This window comes from Tamandua tetradactyla, chromosome 3, assembly GCF_023851605.1.
Source record: "Tamandua tetradactyla isolate mTamTet1 chromosome 3, mTamTet1.pri, whole genome shotgun sequence".
Taxonomy (NCBI): Eukaryota; Metazoa; Chordata; class Mammalia; order Pilosa; family Myrmecophagidae; genus Tamandua; species Tamandua tetradactyla.
Genome location: NC_135329.1, coordinates 114,278,595 through 114,300,193, shown reverse-complemented (window position 1 = coordinate 114,300,193; position 21,599 = coordinate 114,278,595). Strand labels below are relative to the sequence as shown.

At 43.3% G+C, this 21,599-nt stretch overlaps 1 protein-coding gene and 1 long non-coding RNA gene across 6 annotated transcripts in view; one reads left to right on the top strand and one right to left on the bottom strand.

Moving 5' to 3' along the window:
• Positions 1–3,416: 3,416 nt before the first annotated feature.
• Positions 3,417–6,202, bottom strand: LOC143677603 (uncharacterized). Of its 2 annotated transcripts, none has more exons than XR_013172714.1 (3): positions 6,025–6,202; positions 5,260–5,626; positions 3,417–3,833 (listed from the first exon to the last, which is right to left on the bottom strand). It is a non-coding gene; the product is annotated as an uncharacterized LOC143677603 (long non-coding RNA). The 2 variants fall into 2 exon arrangements; XR_013172715.1 differs by having other exon boundaries at positions 5,260–5,506.
• Positions 3,625–21,599, top strand: part of ZEB2 (zinc finger E-box binding homeobox 2) — a 131,847-nt gene continuing 113,872 nt past the window's right edge. The window contains exons 1-2 of one of the 4 annotated variants that reach the window (XM_077153707.1): positions 3,625–3,853; positions 6,392–6,533. In XM_077153707.1, coding sequence (XP_077009822.1) covers positions 6,461–6,533 — 73 coding nt within the window. In that variant the 5' untranslated portion in view covers positions 3,625–3,853; positions 6,392–6,460. Of the gene's footprint in view, positions 3,854–5,265; positions 5,542–5,856; positions 6,200–6,391; positions 6,534–21,599 lie in introns of those variants that run through there. The other 3 variants (XM_077153706.1, XM_077153704.1, XM_077153705.1) reach the window with 3 other exon arrangements.

Below are 21,599 nucleotides of genomic sequence, written 5' to 3'. Positions count from 1 at the left end.
AACCGTTTGGCTTGGCTTGAACCCCTACTGCGCCCCCCTACCCACCCGCGCACACACCCGATCTTGGGGTCCCCCTTATCACCCCTTGCTTGCGACTCTAAAAGAAGTTGCCCACCTCCTGCGTAGTACACAGTCGAAACAATTCCTCTAGATGAAAGATCAATTCCGTTTCAAAACTACAATACGTTCCTTTTTTATTTTCTCCACATGGTACAAAATAAGCAGAAATTGCTAAAGAAAATCGTTAACTGTGGCCAAATTCGAATTCCTTCTACAGCCTTGTGTGCTCAAGGGCAGAAACATTGTATCTCTTCGGGCAACTGGGCTGGCTACGGAGCAAAGGGCGGTGGGGGGGGGGTAGGGAATGGCTGTGAAAGTTGAGGAAATTGACAGACTGAAAGGTGAATGGGGGGACAGGCATCAGGTCCTCGCTGGAGGGAATTTGAAAACAAAAGTACGTCTTCACACTGCCTGGGTGGAGGGAATCCTGAGAGGGGACAGTTTGTTTTACCAAGGAAACCCTAAAGAATTATTTTTTTCCCCTTCAAGGTCGATTGCAATATTATTTCACATTTGCGGTTATCTGTGGTTATAATCCCCTTGGTCTGCGCTAATCTCGAAGTGGATTATTAATGGAGAAGACAGACCGGGAAAGAACGATTCATTTGCAGGACTTGCTTTACTGGGTGAGGAGGAGCCAGCAGCCCCCAGTCCTCCCTCGACTTTTCCCTGCGTCCTGCGCTCATGAATCGCTCTGATTCCACGGTCACCATTGTCCCCGACCTGGTCCTCATACTGACGGAGGAGTGTTCCGGCCAAATTTATATTCCGGCTTCCTCCCACCAGATCGCCTCTGCGATGGTGGGAACTCTCTCCTCTGAACGCCTGGGGAGCGTGCCAGGCAAGGGCGGGGGGCAACCTAGCCCAGCACTCACACCTCGCAGGGACCCTTCATGTGGATCCAAACACCCACCTTGAAGGGAACCTGAAAGATTTCTAAAATCAAACACTTGCACTCCGGGACTCCAAGTGCTAAGTGTTGGGGGCTGCCTCCTGCCACTTGAACAATTACTGAATCCAGGGTAATCAGATGATTGGGTGTTTTTAATGGAAATACTTAAGGGTCTCTCTTTTTTTAAAGTCAGATCCTAAGTAACCTGACATTTAATATACATAATAAAGACAAGTATTTTGTCAGCCCTTGGATTGGATCATTTGACCTGAGGTTTTCCGTGGGGGGGGGGGGGGGAGGTGGAAGGGGAAGGGCTGTAAGCCTCCCAAGGCTGTGTGGGCTCCTGAAGAGGGAGGGGTCTTGCCTGTAAGCGCTCCTTGCTTTGGACTCCTTCCTCAGGAACGGGAGAAAGAAGGTTGAAGAGCAAACTTGTACAGAAAGCTTAAGTCCAATTTTTTTTTCATGAAAAAGGGGGAAGGAAGAAGGAAAAAATGATATTAACAGCAGTAATAAATTTCAGAAGAGGAACTTGATAAGTAATCCATATATTTAGTATAGATATATCATATTAAAAGAAATGTAAGATATAAAAATGAGAATGTGTCTAACTCATGATGGGAATGTTTAAATTTTTTATTATTAATTTTTAGACAGAAAACCTTGAATGTTCCTTTTCTGTGAGTGTTTTATTTAGCATGTGGGGAGTGGGGAAGTGATTAATTTATCCAGCTATTCTTATTGTAATCAATACTCGAGTTAGGACAGAGGTGAGTGTGTAACCAAATGTGAAAATCTGCTTTCTTGTTTCTGAAAGATTTGACTGTCGTCTTGCTGGGTGGCTAGTGCTCTTCCCCCTTCCCAGGAAAATAAACATACAAAATACAAAGACAGGCACCTCTGGGAGTGTAGATGTGGCAACCCATGTGGAGGCTTTTCCCTCCTCTGAGTGCAATTGCCAGAGACTCTTGCATTCAAAGTCTTGCTTTAGGCACACATTCAAAGCACAGTTCAAAGCAGTTTATCTTAATGTAAGTAAAAGTCTAGTGTTGGATCAGGGTATTATTTGTTTCAGATTTCATCAGAGTGAAAACAGGGAGCTGCTGATATTTAACAATATTACGTTGGTGTCAGCAGGAAAATTGGTGTCATCTCTTTGGTACTCTTCATACCTCCACCTTCACCTTTCCAATGGAGCCCAAAGGCTGTGGCAGTGGAAGTTGATTCGTAATCTAAGGTTCTCAAGCACTTTCACTATTAAAAATGAAATAAAAGCTTCTCACTTCTTTAAGAAATTGAGCCTGAACCATCAGAGGCTAAGAGATTTCTTCCTTTTGCGATAAATGCCTGTGCTCAGCATCCTCAAATTTGGCTGTCTTTATTTACTTCTATATTAGTTCCAATTATGTGCAGTGTAAACCAGCTTTTTGATTAACAAAACAGCAGAGCATTGGTTAAGAACACTTAAACTTCAAAAAAATTCCCCTGGGAAGTGGGCTCTGAATTGGTTAATAATGTGCAGTACTTGCTAAATTGCTGACTTCCAGATGTGGAAAATATCTTTCTTGTTTAGGACCTATGTAACCTGATTGGATTACGACAGAAGCGTCACGTTGGAAGCTTTTGAGTGATTATTTAATTAACCATACAGTAGAAAGCTGTATTCTCCAGGAAATCCCTTCCATATTTGCATAACCAATCCCTTCAGAGCAAAGGTGGAGTCTTTTCTTTTTAATTTTACTTTAATTGCAATATCAAAAAATATATATTCCAAAACTTAGACCCCATGCAGTTTAATATCATGCTCTTCCTTCCCTGCTAAATTCCTCTATGGCCTTTCTCTCTTTCCTTTTGCCTCCTGCCTCCCCACATGCACTCTCTCATTTTGTACTGAGGTCTCTGTGAGATGTAGAGAGACTCAAAGATCGGTTAGCCCAGCGCTTTATGTAAATTTACTTAGAGACCCTTTTTTAAAATACCAAACTACTTTTTAGTATTGGGATCAAATCCAGAAATTTATCACATCCTCCCCCCCCCCCACCCTCCCCTCAACACACATGCCCTAAGATGCAGTTCACAGGCAGCATTTTTCCCCCTGGCTCTGGCATCTTGAAAGAAAAAGAGACAGAGAAAGAAAAGGCAAAGAATTTAGTTCAAGAAGCCGTGCTGAGAAATCCACACAACTTAATGTGCATCTCAAATCTGGTGATTAGAGATATCTGTGTAAAAAAGAGACGATCTGGATTGAGGACCCGGGATCTTTCCCTTTAACTTTCGTCCCTTATAGTTGTCCAGTTCTGTGAATGGTGTGCACCGCTTTCCGCCCTGTACTCAGTAGGATTTAGTGATGAGGATAATGATGCCAAAGGCTTGACGGGGGGGGGGGGGGGGGGCGTGGAGAAGGGAGGGAGGGAGGGAGGAAGGGAGGGAGGGAGGGAGGGAGGGCGGTGGAATTTCATTTCTTCCACTAAAGCGTTTGCGGAGACTTCAAGGTATAATCTATCCCAGATCCTTTCCCAGAGAGAAACTTGGCGATCACGTTTTCACATGATGCTCACGCTCAGGGCGCTTCAATTATCCCTCCCCACAAAGATAGGTGGCGCGTGTTTCAGGGTCTCTGCTCTCTCTCCTACAGAAAAGAAAAAGAAAAAAATGTCATTAGAAGAGGCGTAACACGTCAGTCCGTCCCCAGGTTTGTGTTTCCTGGAGTGGCCGAAAGAGATCAGTTCTAACCTGCTCCGCAGGAATAACGGTCCTGCCTCCCGACACTCTTGGCGAGGTTTTGTACAGTTTGCTCCCGGAGCTGTTTCTTCGCTTCCACCTTTTTCTCCCCCACACTTCGCGGCTTCTTCATGCTTTTTCTTCTCACCATTTCTGGCCAAAACTACAAACAAGACTTCGCAGGTAGGTTTTTTTCCCCCTTTTCTCTCTTTTTATCCCTTTTTGATGTGCTCGTCCCCCACCCTTCTTTTCTGATTTTCTCCTTTTGAGTGGGAATGTGAGCCTGACGTGAGAAGGGGTGTCTATGGGTAGGAATTTCAGGTGGGTTTAGATCCTTTATGGCAAGGAGCTTCTCCCAAGAGTGGCTCCTTCCTTTCTCTCGCACTCTTGCGCGCTCTCCTTCCTTTTCTCTCCATTTTTCGTCCCCCAGAAAATTTGCCCTGTACCTGCCCATTCAGGTAACCAAAGGTGCCTTTGCTACCCAGCCTAGGAAAAGTTTTTTTGAGGACTATATGCCTGGAATAAAAACTCATCCAGGGAGAGTGTCTGCTCTTTTTTCTTTTTCTTCTGCTACTTCTTCTTCTTCTTCTTGCATCTAATTCCAACTCATTATATTTAGCAACTAAAACTTGACAAATACCTGTTAATAATTACAAAACTTGATTGATACAGACCTAGCAAATTCAGGGGCAAGACTTTTTCTTAGACATGGTAGACCATCTTCTCCCACTGGAGAAGGCTGTTTTCTAAGCAGAAAGTTGCCTGTTTTTGTCTGCTTAAGAGTTTCATTTCTTTATTTCATTCTTTGTGTGTGTGTGAAGTAACACCTCAGCTTCTGTGATCATAAATAAAGAAGTGAAAGTCCTCATGGAACTTGAGTCGTTTACCAAAGTATGTGTGTGTTTGGGGGGGGGGGTCACTACAGCTGGGAAGAATACTGCTGTCAGGATATTAGGGTTTTAAATCAAGGATAACTTTTTGAAATTTTATTTTAAATGGCAAGGTAATACAGACATGAATTTAACAGAAGGCACATATACACACATATCCCATTCCATACTTTGGCACTGAAAAGTTGAGAGAAATATCAGGAGTCCCCAGGAATGATGATGAGCCCATGTAACATGAATTGTTTATCTCCCACCTACTTATATATTTTACATGCTCCCTTTATAATAATGAGGGCAAGATTACTAACTCCAGAGTTAGAAATAACAGGCACAGATAAAGTTTACAGCACAAATGCCCTGTCTCTCCCTCACACACACATGCTCATAAAACTAGCAGCTTACTTTATTAAACATATATTTATATGCAATCGTGTGTAAGTCTCAGCATGAATACAGACAGGCCAGCTGTTTCATCCCAGACACTTGTGTGACCATTTCTTTATTTCAGGATTTTCCCCAACAATTTCAAATCAGTAGGAGAGCCAAGAAATGACAAAATATGTCAAACTTAAATTAAAAGTCTCCTTCTATGTCTAGGTTAAATTTAAGGTGCTTTCTAAAACAACCAATTCCCCTTCCCTCCCCTCCCCACACCCCCCCCCCCCCCCCCCCAGCAAATGTGTGGAAACTGATACTCACTTTCCAGGTTTTCCGCAAAGCTTCTAGCACAGAAGACAATAGGTGCGGAGCGTGGGGGACTGAGAGTGCTCGGCAGAGAAAGAGTTAATGGCCCTTGTGTTACAGTTTGCATCTGTTACATCTTTTATAGCCCCCTGTTTAAACTAATCCTGGAGGCACAGCATCTTCCCAACCTCCACCGAGTTTCAGGATTCTCCTCTCGTGCCTGCCTCGGAGGTTCCCCTTCTCCAAGTTTTGACAGTTTCAGCTGAAAAAAAATGCAGCGCCTCTCTCAATTTTTAGGTACAAAAGTTTCGAAGCCAGAAAGGATACGATCATTTAGTAGAGCTTGAAAGTATTGCCGTACTGTTGGACTTTCTCTTTCTTTCTTGAGGGGAGAAAAAAAAATTATTGAAATATTTAAGGGGACCATTGTGGGGGAGCATGTATGTGAGTGAGGTGAGGGGAAATACTTAAGTAAATATTGTCAAAGTGGGGGGGAAGGGGGGAGGGACAATGTTCAAGAAGACTTATAATTACATTTCTTATTACGGCGTGAAGCTGGGAATCTTAATTTGGAGGGGTGGGGGGCAGGAAGAGAAAGTGCCTCGATAAACTCCAAAAGGGGAGAGGAGGGGGCACAGGGCGAGTGGGGTTCCTATAATTACTATTATCAATTTGCCCGAGTGTGCTTCATCGTGGGCTGTTTGGCGGTGTCCGTTTGTTTCCTCTGGGGAATGGGGTGGGGGGCAGACAAGATGAGAGCGAAAGAAAGCCTCGCCTCACCCCAAGTTCCCGAGCCGGGCTGTGGACTTGTCGGAGGAAAGGGTCCGTCTAGCCTTGAGTCAAGCAGCCTACTGTACCGCCGTATGCATTCCCTCATACGGTCAGGAGTTATGACTCATTTTGAAGATGTAATTCTTGACTCTCTGATCCCTTCGCGGGTGCAACACACCAAACAGTAACAAACACAAAGCGCCTCGGGGCCAAGGCTGGGGGTGGGGGGCGGGGAGGGGGCCTCCGAAGTTTCGTTTTGGCGTTGGGGGGCGCGGATGGGTGCTCGCCGGGGCCCTGGCCCGGCTCCCCTGGGCGGCCCGCGCGCGTTTCAATGGGCGCGGGCGATGCCCACATTGTCGCTGTGTTTGGTTGCTAGATCGAGCCTGCGTGCTGCCGAAGCAGGGCGCCGAGTCCATGCGAACTGCCATCTGATCCGCTCTTATCAATGAAGCAGCCGATCATGGCGGATGGCCCCCGGTGCAAGAGGCGCAAACAAGCCAATCCCAGGAGGAAAAACGGTAAGAAACGGCCCGAACCAAACTTTTCCGGGCCACTCTGCGACTCGAGACCCAGAGAGAAGGAGGGGGAAAGGGAAAAGGAACCGAGGCGGCGGCGGCGGCGGTGGCGCCCGGGGCTCGCGGGAAAGCCTCCCTCCGCGGCCGGCGCCGGAGCCCGGCGCGCGCGGCGGCTGCACCGGGGGGAGTTGGGGGAAGTGCCGGGCAAAGTGAGCGTCGGGGCGCCTGGGGGCTCAGAGCGCCGGGGTACGGCCCGGGCCTCGCGCCCCAACCCCGCCGCCCCCATCTTCCCTCCTCCTGCCGCCCGTTTCGTTCGCACCCGGCCCGCTGGGTCCCCGGCCCGGCTGCCCGAGCGTCCGGCCAGGGCAGGGCGGGGGCCCCGGGCGCCAGGTCGTGCGAGATCCCGGGGCGGGGGCGGGGGTGGCGGCGGCCGAGGGATTGCGAGGGCGGGAGAGGAGACCCGGGGATGTGCCTCAGCGAGGCTCAAAGTTTCTTGCCGGACTCGCTCGGCCGCCTCTCCGTGCGCCAAGTAACGGTCCGCGGGCTACCGGGCGGGCCTGGCGCGCCCGGACCCGGGGTGGTAGGGACTCGGCCGACCCCGCGGGGGTCCGTGCGGGGTCCGTGCGGGCTCGGGGGTGGATGGCTTCTCTTCAGCCGGCTGTAGCCCCCACGCTTGGGACTGGCGGAGGCGCAGGGCTCAGCGAGACTTTTCCGGGCAGTTTCTACATGGTCATGAGGAGCCCGTTATCCAGGCTGAGTCAGGAAGGAGGAAGGAGATGTCCACTGCGAGGTGGACACATATACGGGGGCGGGGGGGGGTAGATAAGGGAAGGGGTGTGCGTGACAGTTTAGTAGGTTCATCTTGGAGAGAGGGAGAGAAGAGATGAGAAGAGGGAGGGAGGGACGGAGACCCCCTAGGTATTATCCAAAACGAAATCGTGGGAATAAAAGAGAAAAGTGATTGGCAAGGGCGCGGAAGGCTCTTGGGGGAGGGGAGAGGAATGGGGACAAGAGAGGGTGCCGGTGGGAGCCGAAGGAGGATACAGAGTTTAAAAAAAAAAAACCCTAAAACAAACAAGCAAACGAGCGCCAGCCCAGACTCGGAAAGGAAACTTCACACTCCCCTCGCTCTCAGCTCAATCACCCGGCGTGGGGCCGCGTAGACGCTCCTGAGCTGAGCGCAGGGACGCGGCGCTGGCCTGGCCTCTCAGCCTCCTGCAACCCCGACCCGCACGGTGGGGACCGCCCGGGCCCACTTGGAGCAACTTTCCTCCAGAGAAGGCAATTCTGCGCGCCCCTAGCCTGCCCCAGAGCTGCGTGGCGCGGGGAGGGGGCGGCTGGGGGCGCAATGTGGAGTGCTGGAGGGAGAAAAACACAAAGACGAGAGAATTTTGATTAGAGACAAATGATGCCTCTCTCTTCCTCTCTCTCTCTCTCTCTCTCTCTCTCTCTCTCTCTCTCTCTCTCTCTCTCTCTGTGTGTGTGTGTGTGTGTGTGTGTGTGTTTGAGTGTGGTGTGAGTGTGTGTCTTTTGCTTGTTGTGGTGGAGGTGTCGAGCCATATGGGGGAGTGATAGAGGAATTTTAGTCAGAAACTGTTCGTTACGTTATCCTGCCTTTTCCCTTTGTGCTGCCTTTGATCTATTTGCTTGGCTTAGTATTACAAAAAAACAAGTACAATAATATATTCCGAGCTGCTTCCCCAAGATCCAGTTCAGGCTGCCTCTTTTTAAGTCTCTCTCCCTCTCTCTCTCTTTTAATTTAATTTTTTCTTCACTCTGGTGTCTGGCATTATTTAAGGTGGTCCTTACACAGGAGACTTCCCCTTCCTCATCTCTGGATAATTTAGTAGACACTAAAATTACACCTAATGTTCCCCTCTCCTCTCTTGTGTTTCCTCCGTTCCTTTTATTAAATGTTGGTTATTGATTTTCTAAAATCAATGTCTGTTGTGGGGCTTTTTTCCCCCTCTTACAAGTATCTAAAGCACGTTGCTGATCAACTGGATAACAAAAGCTTTGTGTCAAGGAGGCTTTTTTTTTCTTATGTTAAAGAGTCATTTTTTGAGAGGAAAAGAGAATGAGATTTAAAGTAAGGCTCCCAGAAGTGTTCTTTTGCAGGAAAGACTGTTTAGAGTGTTTCTTCTTGCCTTTCTCCTCCCACCCCCTTCAGGAGTTTGCCACCGATGACCAGCCTAGCCGCACAGTGAGGTCAGGCCAGAGCCCAGGTCTGGGGAAATAGAGGGCTCCGGGCTCCCTGAGAATACGGGCCGGGCTGGCGGAGAGGCAGGCCCACTGGGGTTTCGCAGGTGGAACGGAAAGCCAGAGATCTGTGCAGCCATGGACACTGCAACCATTTCCCCTGTGCCCAGCCTTAACTTGGGAGAAGCCTCTTCACACTCACTACTGGAAAGTTGATTTGTAGAATTTAAGGCATTTAGCCCAGATCCTTCACAGTTATCCTTTAGCCTGTCCATTGATTGCTTCCAGCTTCTCTAACTTTGACTATAACCTGTCTCTTTTACCAAATAATCTTTGGAAAATTAGGCTGTGATTCGGTTACTTGTCACTGTATTTCTTTGGATCTAATCTGACTGAGTAATGTCCTGGTTTTGTGAAGCAGGTAGAAGAGACCCCCACCCCCACCCCCTGGCCACCTTTCATTTTCTTTCTCATCAAGCATGTATCCAATGCCTTTCCCTTTGGGAATTGCCAGGATTTATCTGAACTGAGTGGATTTTTCTTCTTTCCTGGGTTCATGGAAAAAATGTCACTTTTGAGCTTGTGTCTTTGCTGATAACACTAAATATGATGATGCTTATCAAAATAATACAGAAATTCCTAGAAAGGAATAATGGCAATAAGTTGAAGCTGAAAAAAAAAAAAGATGGTCATCCAGGAAACTAGAATGGCACTTTATATAATTTTATGAAGTTAATAATGTACGTATAGACTAAGGCAATGAGGAGATAAAACATGTAAAGCAATGTGTGTGTGTATGTGTGTGTGTGTGAAAGACTAATCAAGAACATGGGTTAGAAGACAATTATTAAAAAGCAAAGGAGAAGGAAACAGTTCGAGGAAAATGTACAATGAGAGAAACAAGATTCTAAAATCCAACCTTTAAGATTCAGGCTAGCAAGATGCCTGGCAAAGAGAGTGTCAGAGCCAAGTTAACCCATAGCAGGCAGGCAATCTTCTTTCCCCCACATGGAAAGGGATGCAACCTCTTCCCAGAAAATAAAATGTGCTGGAGAAAAGGAGGAGTAGGGCGAGGGGAAAGGAGGCGAAAAGCCAGTTGCCCACAGACAAGAATGTGTGTTGGTTTCAAGAAAGTTCAGTCAGATGATCCCCAGTCGCCTGACTCACTTTATAACACTTTCACCGAAGCTGGAGAGGAGGGGGAAAACCCAGCCCCCCTTTTTCATCCCCTTGCTTATACCCCACTATCTCCATAAGCTCAGCCAGAAACTGAGCACTGGGAGCTGGAGATGCCCAGCTGCCGCCTGCCACTGGTGCAGCCCGTTTGTAACTTGCAAAGTTTGTTGCTTTTGCCTGTTTCGGACATTGGTTCTTGGGGATGCTCCTGCTTCTCTTCTGCCTCCCGCGGAGGCTGAGAAGAGGGGCCTGCCTCTCCAGCCCTCTATCTTCCGGCATGTGTCTCTGAAAAATCACACGCTCACACACACATAAATGTAACCAAAAAAATCACAGATCTGGAAACTGCTTGTTTTCAGAAAAGGGAATGAAATTTCCTTTTGGAAAGCATAAGTAGGAAAAGAAAGGAAATGAAAGAAAGAAAGAAAAGTTAAGTTGATTTTCCCCCAAAGTTTCAGTTAAAGGGTTGGGGACTTCGTAGGGGAGCTTTTTAGAATCACCGTTGGTCTCTGCTTTTCACTATTAAAGAAAAGAAATAAAGTTGGATTTTTTCAGGGCTTTGGATCCTAGAGAAGAAAGAATCATATGAGCAGAAAAGGTTCTCCCTGTTTAAAATGAACCCCCACTCCTTATCACTCCCTTTAAGGAAGTGAAGGTGCTGGTGATGATGCTTAGAGGCAATGGATGGAAAAGTTGCTCCCTATTCAGAAATGCTTAAGTGAAAAGGAAAGGAAATTCAGTCAGCCCTTAAGGATGTGGCTTCCAGCTCTCTTCCCAGAGAGGTGAAACTGGGATGGGGCACCGAGAGTCAGAACCTCGCAGTACACACTGAGGCAGGGAAGCTCCTTTTGGATTACAGTCGGTTAAGACTTGGTTGTCTTTGCAAGCGTGAAAATCTCTTACAAGTAGTTTCCCTTCGTAAAGTTGATGAGCTTGGAGGGAGCCTGTTTTGCTGACTCTCAGAGCCCACAGAGGCAGTTCGCTTGGCAGGTATCAGTTCTAAGAGCGCTCCAAAGATATCCGTCTCCATCCTTTTCTTTTTGTAGAGAGCTTCTGCAAGTTTTGTCACGCTGCACACACATAAGGCTAGGGGCTAAGTATCTAGATTGATCTATGTGTTTTCTTTCGGTTTGGAAACACTAAGAGAATTGGCGTAGAAACATGCCTTTGTGGCAGAGCCACTAGCTTGCTGGCGTCCATGGAGAGAGTGGTACCACCAGAGGTAAGGGTGGGCTAAGGATTTTAGACTTTATGTTGTTTCTCTGTTGCCAAATGAAGATAAATTCATGTCTTTAAGCATTTATTTTCAAATAGAATAAAACCGTAATTAAAGTTTCTTACTAAACTGCTATGTCATCTACTTTGGATTCTTTCATTCGCTCTTAGTTTGTTCAAAGTAAAGAGAATACCAAGAGGTTATCAAAGACTCTACTGCTGTTGTAAGAGTATTTGCTAGGAAAAGAAAAATGTGTGTTTACCCTGAAGGTAGGAAAGGAGGGCATTGCTAGCTCTCTAGCAGAGCCGTGTTTGTTCCAAGATATGGAAGATTCTTTTCCTTACAACAGTTCTTGTCATCTGCATTCTTCCAAGGCTTTTAAGGTGCATTTTCTTCTGTATGAAAAGGAACTCTTTGTCCTTTTCCTCTCCAGCACCGTGGCTTCCCAAGGTAGACACTATTTTGTGCCTGTCACAGAGAGAGGGAGTGCAGGTTTGCAATGCTCACAGACAATTGATTGTCTGCCCTAATGTGTTTCATTTACATGTTTATAACGTCAGTGGTGCTGGGTGTCCACTGTACCATTCATTCCCGCATTCCCACAAGGGGGCAATTGTCTGAATGGCCAAGTCAGACACCTTTTTGATTGCTCTTTGGTTGTCTTTTTAGAGCAAAGAGATAAAGGAGGAAAATCTGTGATGCAGAAACACTAGTTGAAAATATACAGAATTAAATGTCACCACAAAAGCAGATGTTAACATAAGCCCAAATATGCTTTTTAGCCAAGATGTGAAGGATGAAAAATAATTCAGAGCAGAGGAATGGATGATTTAAAACCAATAAATAGAGCCCTCTCCCTCCCTCCATTTCTTTTCTTTCTTTAGCAATCAGAAGATGAAATGAGATTTTTTTTTCGTTTTTAAGCCTTGAGACATCCAGACACCTCTTCATTATTTGTATGTTTACTATGATTTGTGAATTTTGTATATATTTACATAGCTCTGTTTATGCCAACAGCATCATCTTACCACTTGAAAAATCTATTGAAAGACTATTTGGGCCGTGGGGAATGTAAACTTTTTGAAAGTAAGATTCAAGTATTTCTTTATCAAGCTTTTTTTTTTTTTTTAAGGAAGACGATAATAATCGGTAGACTTTATGGAAGCCTTTGCCTTAATAGCTATGTGCCAAATACTTTTATCTTGGGTGACAGTTGTGTCAGACTGAAAGCTCTCAGGAAAAGTGTAACTAGTAGTTACAAAGTAAATAAAGGATTTCGTTTTAAGGTGTTCTGTACTGTTTTTACACTGTGTGTGTGCGTGTTTCCTTTGAGGGAGGTGACAGGAAAACCCATCCATGCGTGTGTCTTTTGGTTTTTCTTTTCCTTTAGCTCTCCTCTGCATATTAATGCATATATGTAATGCACGTGAATACACCTGTTTTATTTTTAAAAAAAGGAGGGGGGGGGTTTCCACAGTTGAGATGGTGTCTTGCTGGTAACAGTTTAGGTAATAGTAGAAGTTAGTCTGCTTTCCTGTGTGGTCCACAAGGAGAGACTTGTATCATCTAGTGGGAGGTAAACAGGGGGGAGGGGGAACTTTTATAATTTTGTAGTAAATTAGAGAGGGAAAAAATCACCAGTCTGTGAAAAGGTTTTTGCCTCTCCGGGAAGACACACACAGTAGCTGCACCGTTAGCTGAACCCCTGACACGGCGGTCTTTTGAATGCCTTAGGTATGATTTCACTTTCGCTCACATCAATGCTGACCTGAATGCCTTTCATATCTGATCCGCTGTGTCTCTCCCAGTAAACATCCCCTGAGGGGAGAACAAAGAAAGGAGCTCTTCTTCTTCTTAATCACAATTCAGCCCTTTCACCGCCGGCAGGCTCCATTTGCATTCTGCCACAGAAAGCCAAGATGAAAAGAAAGAGAGAGAGAGAGAGAGAGAGAGAGAGAAAGAGAGAGAGAGAGAGAGAGAAGCAGAGGGTAGTGGCTGAGTAAAATAACTTAGGTGTTTGTGGCTGTTTGTTGGGCTTCCCCTAGTTACCAGCCTTATATAGCGGACGCTCAACCAGGCCCTGTCCCTCCTGACACTCATATAGTGTTACAAGATGGCATGTCTGTGCTATTCGTGACCCCCCGCTCAACACTTGAGGTAAAAAGTGTCAGGGAAGGATCAGATTCAACCCCGAGAAGCCTGTTAAACTTGGGGTCAGGTGTGTGGACTTCCAGCTCTTGAGGGCTGCCTGTTCTTTCTCTTTAATAACTATTATTGTTTACCAATAGTCCGGGGGGAGGTGAGGGGCGTGGGGGAGCGAGGGGGCAGCTGGTGGCTGTTCGGCACGAGGGAAGGGGTGGTGTCTTGAGAGTGCCTGGTCTGCTTTTAGGGACGGGTGTCTGTACCAAAGAGAAGGGTGCTTCCACTCAGCCTGAACACACGGATAAATCCTCAGGAAAACTGGAAAAGACTTTCCCATTTTTCCCCCTGACTTTTTATGATAATTCATATTTTCAAATGAAAGGGGAAAAAAGCCAAGAAAGAAACTCTCAAATGAGCCAAAAAGGAAAAAAAAAAATTCCTCTGAAAAGAATTTTAGGGGGAAAAGTTGTTCTATTTTAAAAAGCTTTGAGGGCTGTAAAGTGCCACGTTTTTCACACCTTCTCCATACTTTTTTTTCAGATTTTTTTAGTATGTTTAACATTTGTGAGATGACAGCCTTTTTGTATCTCAAACTGGATGCTTCAAGATTTGTAGGGAGGGGTTGGTGGTATTCACTTTCTCTTGAGAGAGAAAGTTTATGCCTAAAGGGCTCCTTCTTGCTGGGTACTGTTTAAGCCCTCAAAGGGGTACCTCTCAGGTTTTACTGTGTTATTTGCCTCCATTTTCAACATGTGAGAGTAACATGCAGTTAATGGTGCTGGAATGCAACCACAGCAAGAGCAGAAGCCTCTCGTGACAACTTTTCAACTATATTATCTTGCTCCTAAACTGTCTTCTTCTTTTTTTTTCTTTCTGAAACCACTTTTAAGATATCAATAGGTTTTCTTCAACAATTAGATTAAGCATCCAGCACACACACAGACACACACACACATTTGGAAGTGCCATCGCTTCTAAGATCAGTGAATAATTTGAAACATGGGCTTTTCCAATAGCCATTGTGACAGATATTAGAAGTTGTGCATGAGCATGTGACACAGATTCCTGATTTTTTTTTCCCAGAAGATTTACAGAATTTACAAAAAGAGATTATTCCTACACCTTCCACCCCTCCTCTCCACCCCCATGACCCAAGCAATGAAGGATTTAGGCAGATTTACTTCAGTAAACACCTTTGGACACTTGGGGGGAAAGTGGGAGTCTGTTTGCAAAAGGAGGCTTTTGTTAAGTGAGGTACCGGGATAATGCTTTACCAGGCAGCTGTGATATTAACCTACCCAGCAATGCGGGAACACTCTTTAACTCTTTGAGTGCCCAGCCCTTTTTGCTCAGCAGATAAAATCCTGGCTCTCCAAAGACACTCAGAATTCTGGCTGTAGCAGTTTATTATTCAGACAAGTCTTGTAGACATGAAAACTGTTCAAGCTTTTAAAACAATGTGGTTTAATTAGATGAGGTGGACTTACATTGCTCATAAGCCCTCCAAATGGTGGTTTATAATTGGCAAGAAAAAAAAAAAAAGAAAGGAATCAAGGCTGCACATTTAAAATTCCAGGAAATATCTTTAGAAAAGCTATTTTCATTTCTAGCTTTTAAAATATTAGACCATGGTAGCTAGAGGGAATGAAGCAGCTGGGGCCTCTCTCCTTACTGTAAAAGCCACCAGAAGTTTGTGACAGGGAAAGGGGCTTCAACATGAAAAGCTGAAAGAGGCCAATTCGGATGGTGACATTATCTGAGTCTTCACATCTTTTCAAGAGGGAAGTGTTGCCTATCTTTCAGAGCCTGGGAGGTCATGTGAATCTCAGAGTCAGGGCCTCAGGCCGGCCGTTACCAACTTGAGACTTTCCAAAGCAAGCACAGAGGCATTTAAAAGAGGGAGGAGTTAATGGTTATTTTTTGCTGGGCACAAGAATAACTTTACAGGTGTTGCATTTGGGCTTAAATAAGATTGCCATATTTAGTTTTGAAAAAGAGTGTAGGTGTCAACGTTTGAGCAGCTACAAATGTGTGAGAAAGTAAAGGGTATGAGACATGACAGAATTAAAGGTGTTTGCTATGTTGTTACACCGTGTGTCAGGCTGCAAGCTCCCTTTGTCACAGCCTCCTGGTGATTTGACAGCGCAGATCTACTTCCCTTGTAGGTGAGACAGCATTTTTTAACTGGAGTTATAAATATGGTACACCCTTCCCGTTGCACCCTGCCTCCCAGATCCGTGAATCCTATTTGAAAGCATCTTGCCCTGAGACACAATGAACAAACGCCCGGATACAAGGGGGCTGTGCGCTCGGGGGCCTGGGCAGCGCCGGCTTTACAGTAGCTGGCATTGACTGTTGTTTGGCAAGAAGGTCCTCTGCCAAATCATCCAATAATTAAGTTTTATGTTATTTGTATGAACGACCAAGCATGCAGTATTCCTTTTCAAATCAAAGGGAGGCTTAAAATTACTTTTTGAACACTTTCAGACCATGGTCAGGTCACAGTTTGGGGACTGAATTAAAATGATCTCATTCATGATCTAATTGAGGTTGGCAAAACCTTAGCAGTAGCAGGAGTACATAAATATAAATCAAAGACCAAAATTTAGCAAATCATATCATTTGCTAGAAATCTGCTCATGAATTATTCTCCGATTGCCAACCAAGAAGTTAAACTTTGTCTCCCCTCAGCAACAGTAACTGTGCATATTTTCTCAGACTTCTGACAGGAAAGTTAGAGCTGAAAGCAGAAAGGAGAAGGAAGATGATCAGTGTCTCATCAGATATTGGGTGTTTGTGACCCAAGAGAGTATAATAGCTAATAAAACCCTGCACATTTACAGAGGATGCTGCAGTCTTGGTTAGAAATTAATACGGCCTTCTAAAAACCAGACTTTGGAAGATGTGGAGCAAGGGCACATCAGGCATGTGAGGGGAGCAAACATTTCCAGAAGGATCTGGTTGAGCTGTGCTTTCATTTTTCATTGAGGAATATAATCTTCATAATGATTCATGATTATTTACAAATTCAGTTTGATTACTGAGTTGAATGGAGAAGTGCAAGGGATGAGATTTGAAGTAGTTGTTAGAATTAGAAGACAATATATAAACGTTAGTGTAGATATGTTACCTTTTTATAAAAAAAATACCACCATAAAATTAAGACTCCGGACGACGTTTCCTGTAATCTATGGGATTAAATGTCATGTTCTATTGTGCGTAATCTGTTTTTAAATTGTTTTTCATTTTTATTGGCTATTCTGTGTCACTTCAATTTAAAATCGCACACCCTCTACTATAAAGTAGAAGAGATCTAATTCTGAACTTGGTAATTTGAAGTTAGCTTTTTATATCCTAGTTAAATGAAGATATTATTTCAATCAAATAATAAACACAAAACTGGTAGGTTTAACGGTCTTTATTTATCACAAGAGCGGATACACTACTTTTAAATCACCAAGATAAAGTGGAAACATTTAAAATAATCACGGGTGACGGAGGTAAATATCTGTATTCTTTAGAGAATAGGTCATTGTCATCAGTGATTTATCATGACAAGACGACGAAACATTCTACAAAAAAAATAGAGGATTCCTCTTTACTAGTTACATTGCTAAGATGATAATGTAGTGATTTTTTGTTCTTTATACTCTTTCATATTTCTTTTTTTGATTAACTCTGGAAAAAAAGGCATTCCTGACAAGGCAATAACTATTCTTCTCAAAAATAAGAAACAATCAATAATAGATCAACAGATTAAGATATCATGCTATATAAGATCTGAAATCTTCTCCCGCTTTCGCTTAAGCAGATGGTAAATTTCAAAGAATTCAGTGCCCAAGTGATCTATAAATGTAGTGTATAACTCAAACTGTTTCTTAGTTTAAATTGTATTTATGTTGTCTAATATATTGAGTAATTTTAATCAAAGAAACTTTGTAATTTGCCTATTCTTGGAAGTACCTAAGTTTCTATTTTAGACACAAAGCACATCAATGGAAGTGTTTCACATCATGAGATTTCTCAGTTTTAGGAGGTGAGGTTTATATATAAAGAACTCAGTAAGTTGTGTTTTCATAATAAATAGATCCATTAAGAGAGGAAAATCTCTAAGCTAAATAGGTGTCCTCTAAAGATTTCCCATCACCTTTGCTCTGCTGATGGGAAAGTGAAAACTAAATTCAGCCCACATTGACGCACATTCCCAATCGCTCCCTAAGACTCCAACTCTAATACTTTTCCTCTTTAACTTTCACTACAATCATATAGTTTGTGAATGAAATACATTTAAACGATACTAGTAAAGGTGAAGAATTAATGTAGACCCTTACTTTATTGTAAGCAAAAAAAAAAAGTCTACCTTATGCTGACGAAACTTCCTTGCACCTATTAATCTAAGCTTTAAGTGTATTATTTAGAATAAATTACTAGCTTTGTGCTTTTAAACTGTTTTCCCCCCTTTCCTTCAAAATTACCAATCTGAACACAGGTTATCCCAACTTGATTGTCAATTATTATGGTTTTTTTAAACAGAAGTCTGAAATCCTGAATAAAGATGGTATTTTAAAGTAGTGTTTATGATATTTAAAAGAAACAAAGGGGGGGGCAGTTTAAAACTATACTGAACAACTAGAAATGTGTGGAGTTTTAAACTTGTGCAAGATAAAGTGTGAGGTAGCCTTACCCTGTGAAACCAAGACCACAAGTGATACGTGTCAGTAGGTTCTGTGATAGGACTTCTGGCCACAGTGTTTTTGTGCTGTCAAACTGCTATGTTGAACAAACACCTCCTCTGGGACAGTGTGATAAATGCAGAGACAGGCTGGCTTCAACCAGTCTCAGCAATCACTTCAACCACGCCTCCTACTCCCAGGCCCACCTTGTATTTCCCTCAAGCAAACCACCTCCCCACCTCTCTTTGCTCCCTTACCTGAAATTGACATTTATAGAGAGGCACCCAGAGATTTTCAAGGTGTCAATGGGGAGTAATTATTAATATCCCCCAAATCTTCTGAATCAATACTCTGAAACTGCAGGCAAAGTCCTTTTTCTGGCAAGCTTTGTCTAGTTTTTTAAAATGGAACTGGACCGAGCATCTAAACTTTTGCCAACTTGAACTTTTTCCACCTTTGCTTAATCATTTGAAAACCACTTGATTTCCTCTTGTCTTTCCCCTAGTCACTTGAGTTTTATTTTCTAATGTTCAAGAAATTATGTTGTGCAACACAAAACAAAATTTTGCCTTTAAAAAAATCCAAGCACCGTTACCTCCAGCATTTCATTTTCGAGCATTCTTGTAGGGCTTTCAAATGTATAGTCAACTGATTTTTTCCTTCTGTCTCTTGAAGCCATTATCCTCTAACTAAAACCTGTTTACTGGTGCTTTTGTGCGTGCTTTTTTTTTTCTTTTTCCCTCTGACATTAAATGAATTTCCATCTTCTACTTCTGCAATCTCTAAGAAATAGATAAACCATTATATTTTTTTCCCTGATCGTATTTTAAAGCGGTGATCCTGACAGCAGGACGATTATTGCACTTTATGTTTTAGTGGATGTTTGCTGTTGCTAGTTACAGCAACACTTATCATAAGACAGCAAGAAAAGAGTAGTCCCTGGTAATTAAAGTAATGAAATATTCATTTACTCTACCTTTTCTGTAGTCTCACAAATTAGGCTGCTACATTTAATGCCTGCACTGCCTCTGTTTTTATTATAATGGCAGCTTTCGCATCTGCAATTAGGACTAATTCTGACAGTTACAATTTCTGAGGGATGGTAAACAGTGAACGAGATGTGCAGCAGAGGTATTACACGTGAAAAGCCCTTGTCTCTTTAACCTTGTTGTTTTTTTTCTCGCAGAGGTTACCTTTTCCCGATGGTGCAAAATCGACTTGACATAACTGTTCATCAGTTTCAGGGTTTTCCCTGGAGGTATTTGCATCAAATCAGCCCAGTCAAGCTTCAAGTTGAAATTGGCAGGCCAGAAACTGACAGGGTAGAGACTGGAAAAGAGACAGCTAAAATACAGGCAGCAAACTGACAGTAGCAGAGTGAAAGACAGAGAGAGGGGGAGAAGGTTGAGAGCGAGAGATTTTCAACTCTGGTGTAAGGGAAATCTCAACCCCACATGTATAGATCTCAGTAGAAACATATTCTGGAAGAGTTTGAAGGTTGAGATTCAGAACACCTTCAGCTAATTCTTACCACTAGGGTTCACCAGTCCTTCAGGTGGGGAGGTGGGGAGGGAAGGAGAGTGTGTGGGGTGCGGGGGGTGGGTGGGAAAGAGGAATTGGTATGGGGGTTCTCATTTAATCTGATTGGATGCCTAAGAGGAGTGGGCACACTTAATTAAACAGAAAAAAAGTTCTAAGGCACCTCCCCAGCACTTATTAAAGCTTGAAAGCCAAACCTCATGATCAGTGTTATAGGAGGAAAATGAGGCATTTTTGTATTTTTTTTCTAACTGTTAATTTGTAGGGAAGTTAACAATCCTTCTCTTGACCAGATTTGTTTTCTCGGGGTTCTCTTCAGAAGCAGATTAAATGTTCAGAAAGCTTAGGAGATACTGTAAATTCAGAAGTCAATGCATTTTTGGTCCACAAAAACAATCACAAAGCAAAAGAAAAAGATATATATTTGAATGGAAAGTCCTTTGAATAAACAGGACTCTTTTTTTTTTATTTTATTATTTGCAAGATCTCTTTGTCAAATAATGTCCTCCTATCTTAATAGCATAAGAGTATTTACTCAATCATGACATGACCAAAAAACGTGGCAGACTGTTAAAATAATATGGGAAATAAACTTTGATTTTACTCTCAGAAATGTCACTTTAAGAAAAATTTTGTGATTGCAAAACTTTTATAATTGTTTTTAGAAAGAAAACCAATATGAAAAATGCTTCCTTTGCCTGATTACGTTTCCTCTTTAAGTCTTAAAATTTAATATATACGAAAATATATAATTTGCCATCCTTTCCCATCCCTTCTAACTTTGGGAAAGGGAGGGCTGTCTTTAATAGTTTAGTAAATGATTTGAAATCCTCCTCACTTTCCAGCTAGACGTGGGGGTCAAATAAGCCCTTGCTTTCAAGCCGTCTTCTAGCTCTGTGTATGACAGGCATTGGCTGATCTGCTGATGCCCATTCGACAGGCACTGTTGAACTAAAGTGGTGTGACGGCACCGTTTTGTTAAGCTGTGAAGAAAGGGCTGAAGATGCCTTGCTGGCATCACCCATGTGCATATTGGCCTTGTCACAGTTTTGCTTGATTTAATGCTCTGTTTATTCCTGGATATTAAAACTTAAATTCCGAACAATATGTTTTTAAATACTACATACCAACTTTATTTTTAAAGCTCTAACTTTGAAGACCCTAGGGTCCATTTTCTGGTCTGTTTTTATGTTGCTCACATTAAAACTCAGCTTTGGAAGTAAAGAGATTGCTATAGCTTCTTAGCTGCTATCCCGTTAAAAATGGGATTCCAGTCTTAAAAAGTCTTATTAGGGTAAAAGATTTATTTTTCTTTGATCGTTGGTTGAAAGTCATTATTTATTTCCAACAGTGGGTTCTTGCATCATCTCCTGGGGACAAGTTACCTTGCGCGTCCACAGTGCAAACTGGGTGGACTTTTAAAGAGACATGTGATTTTAAAAAGATACTCAACTATAGAAGAAATATTTACAAATACCTATAAAGGTAGGCACATCACCACCGGCAGGAAAAAAGAAATCAAGGGAGTTTATCTGAAGTGAGCCCCGTTTTAGAGATAGCAGAAAAATTAGGATGGAGGCTTAGAATTAAACTAATTCTTACAGAATTCCCTGTTTCACAGCCAGCAGCTGATTCTTCAAAAGAAAACTTAAGTTTAGTACAAAATTTAGATTTCAGGGTCCTGTTGAATATGGCTGGAGTTTCATCTGTGCTGGATTTGTTCTGTTGTTATTCCCCTCTGCTTCTTTTCCCTCTCTTCAGGTTTGCTTCAAGTGTTTGCTAAGAGATTAGTTAGCAAGTTTATATTGAGGAGGTAGCCACGGGAAGCAGCTCGCTGCTTGAAGGAACGCACAGTGGGTCAAAGTGTGAAGATACGGGGAGCTAAGACTGACTAAGGCCTGGGATCAGGTACTTTATTTTCTCTCCAAGACAAACCGCTGATAGAAAGGTCTATGGGATGACATCTCATCCCAGCAGGAGCACAGATGTTACCACTTTTGGAAACTTCCAAACAAGCATTATTGTTGGGACAACTTTATGAAAAGAAATGTTAATTCTACTGCCAGAACACTCACTTTTCATTATGTGAAGAGCCTATAATTTGTGATATTCAAGGTTACTTTT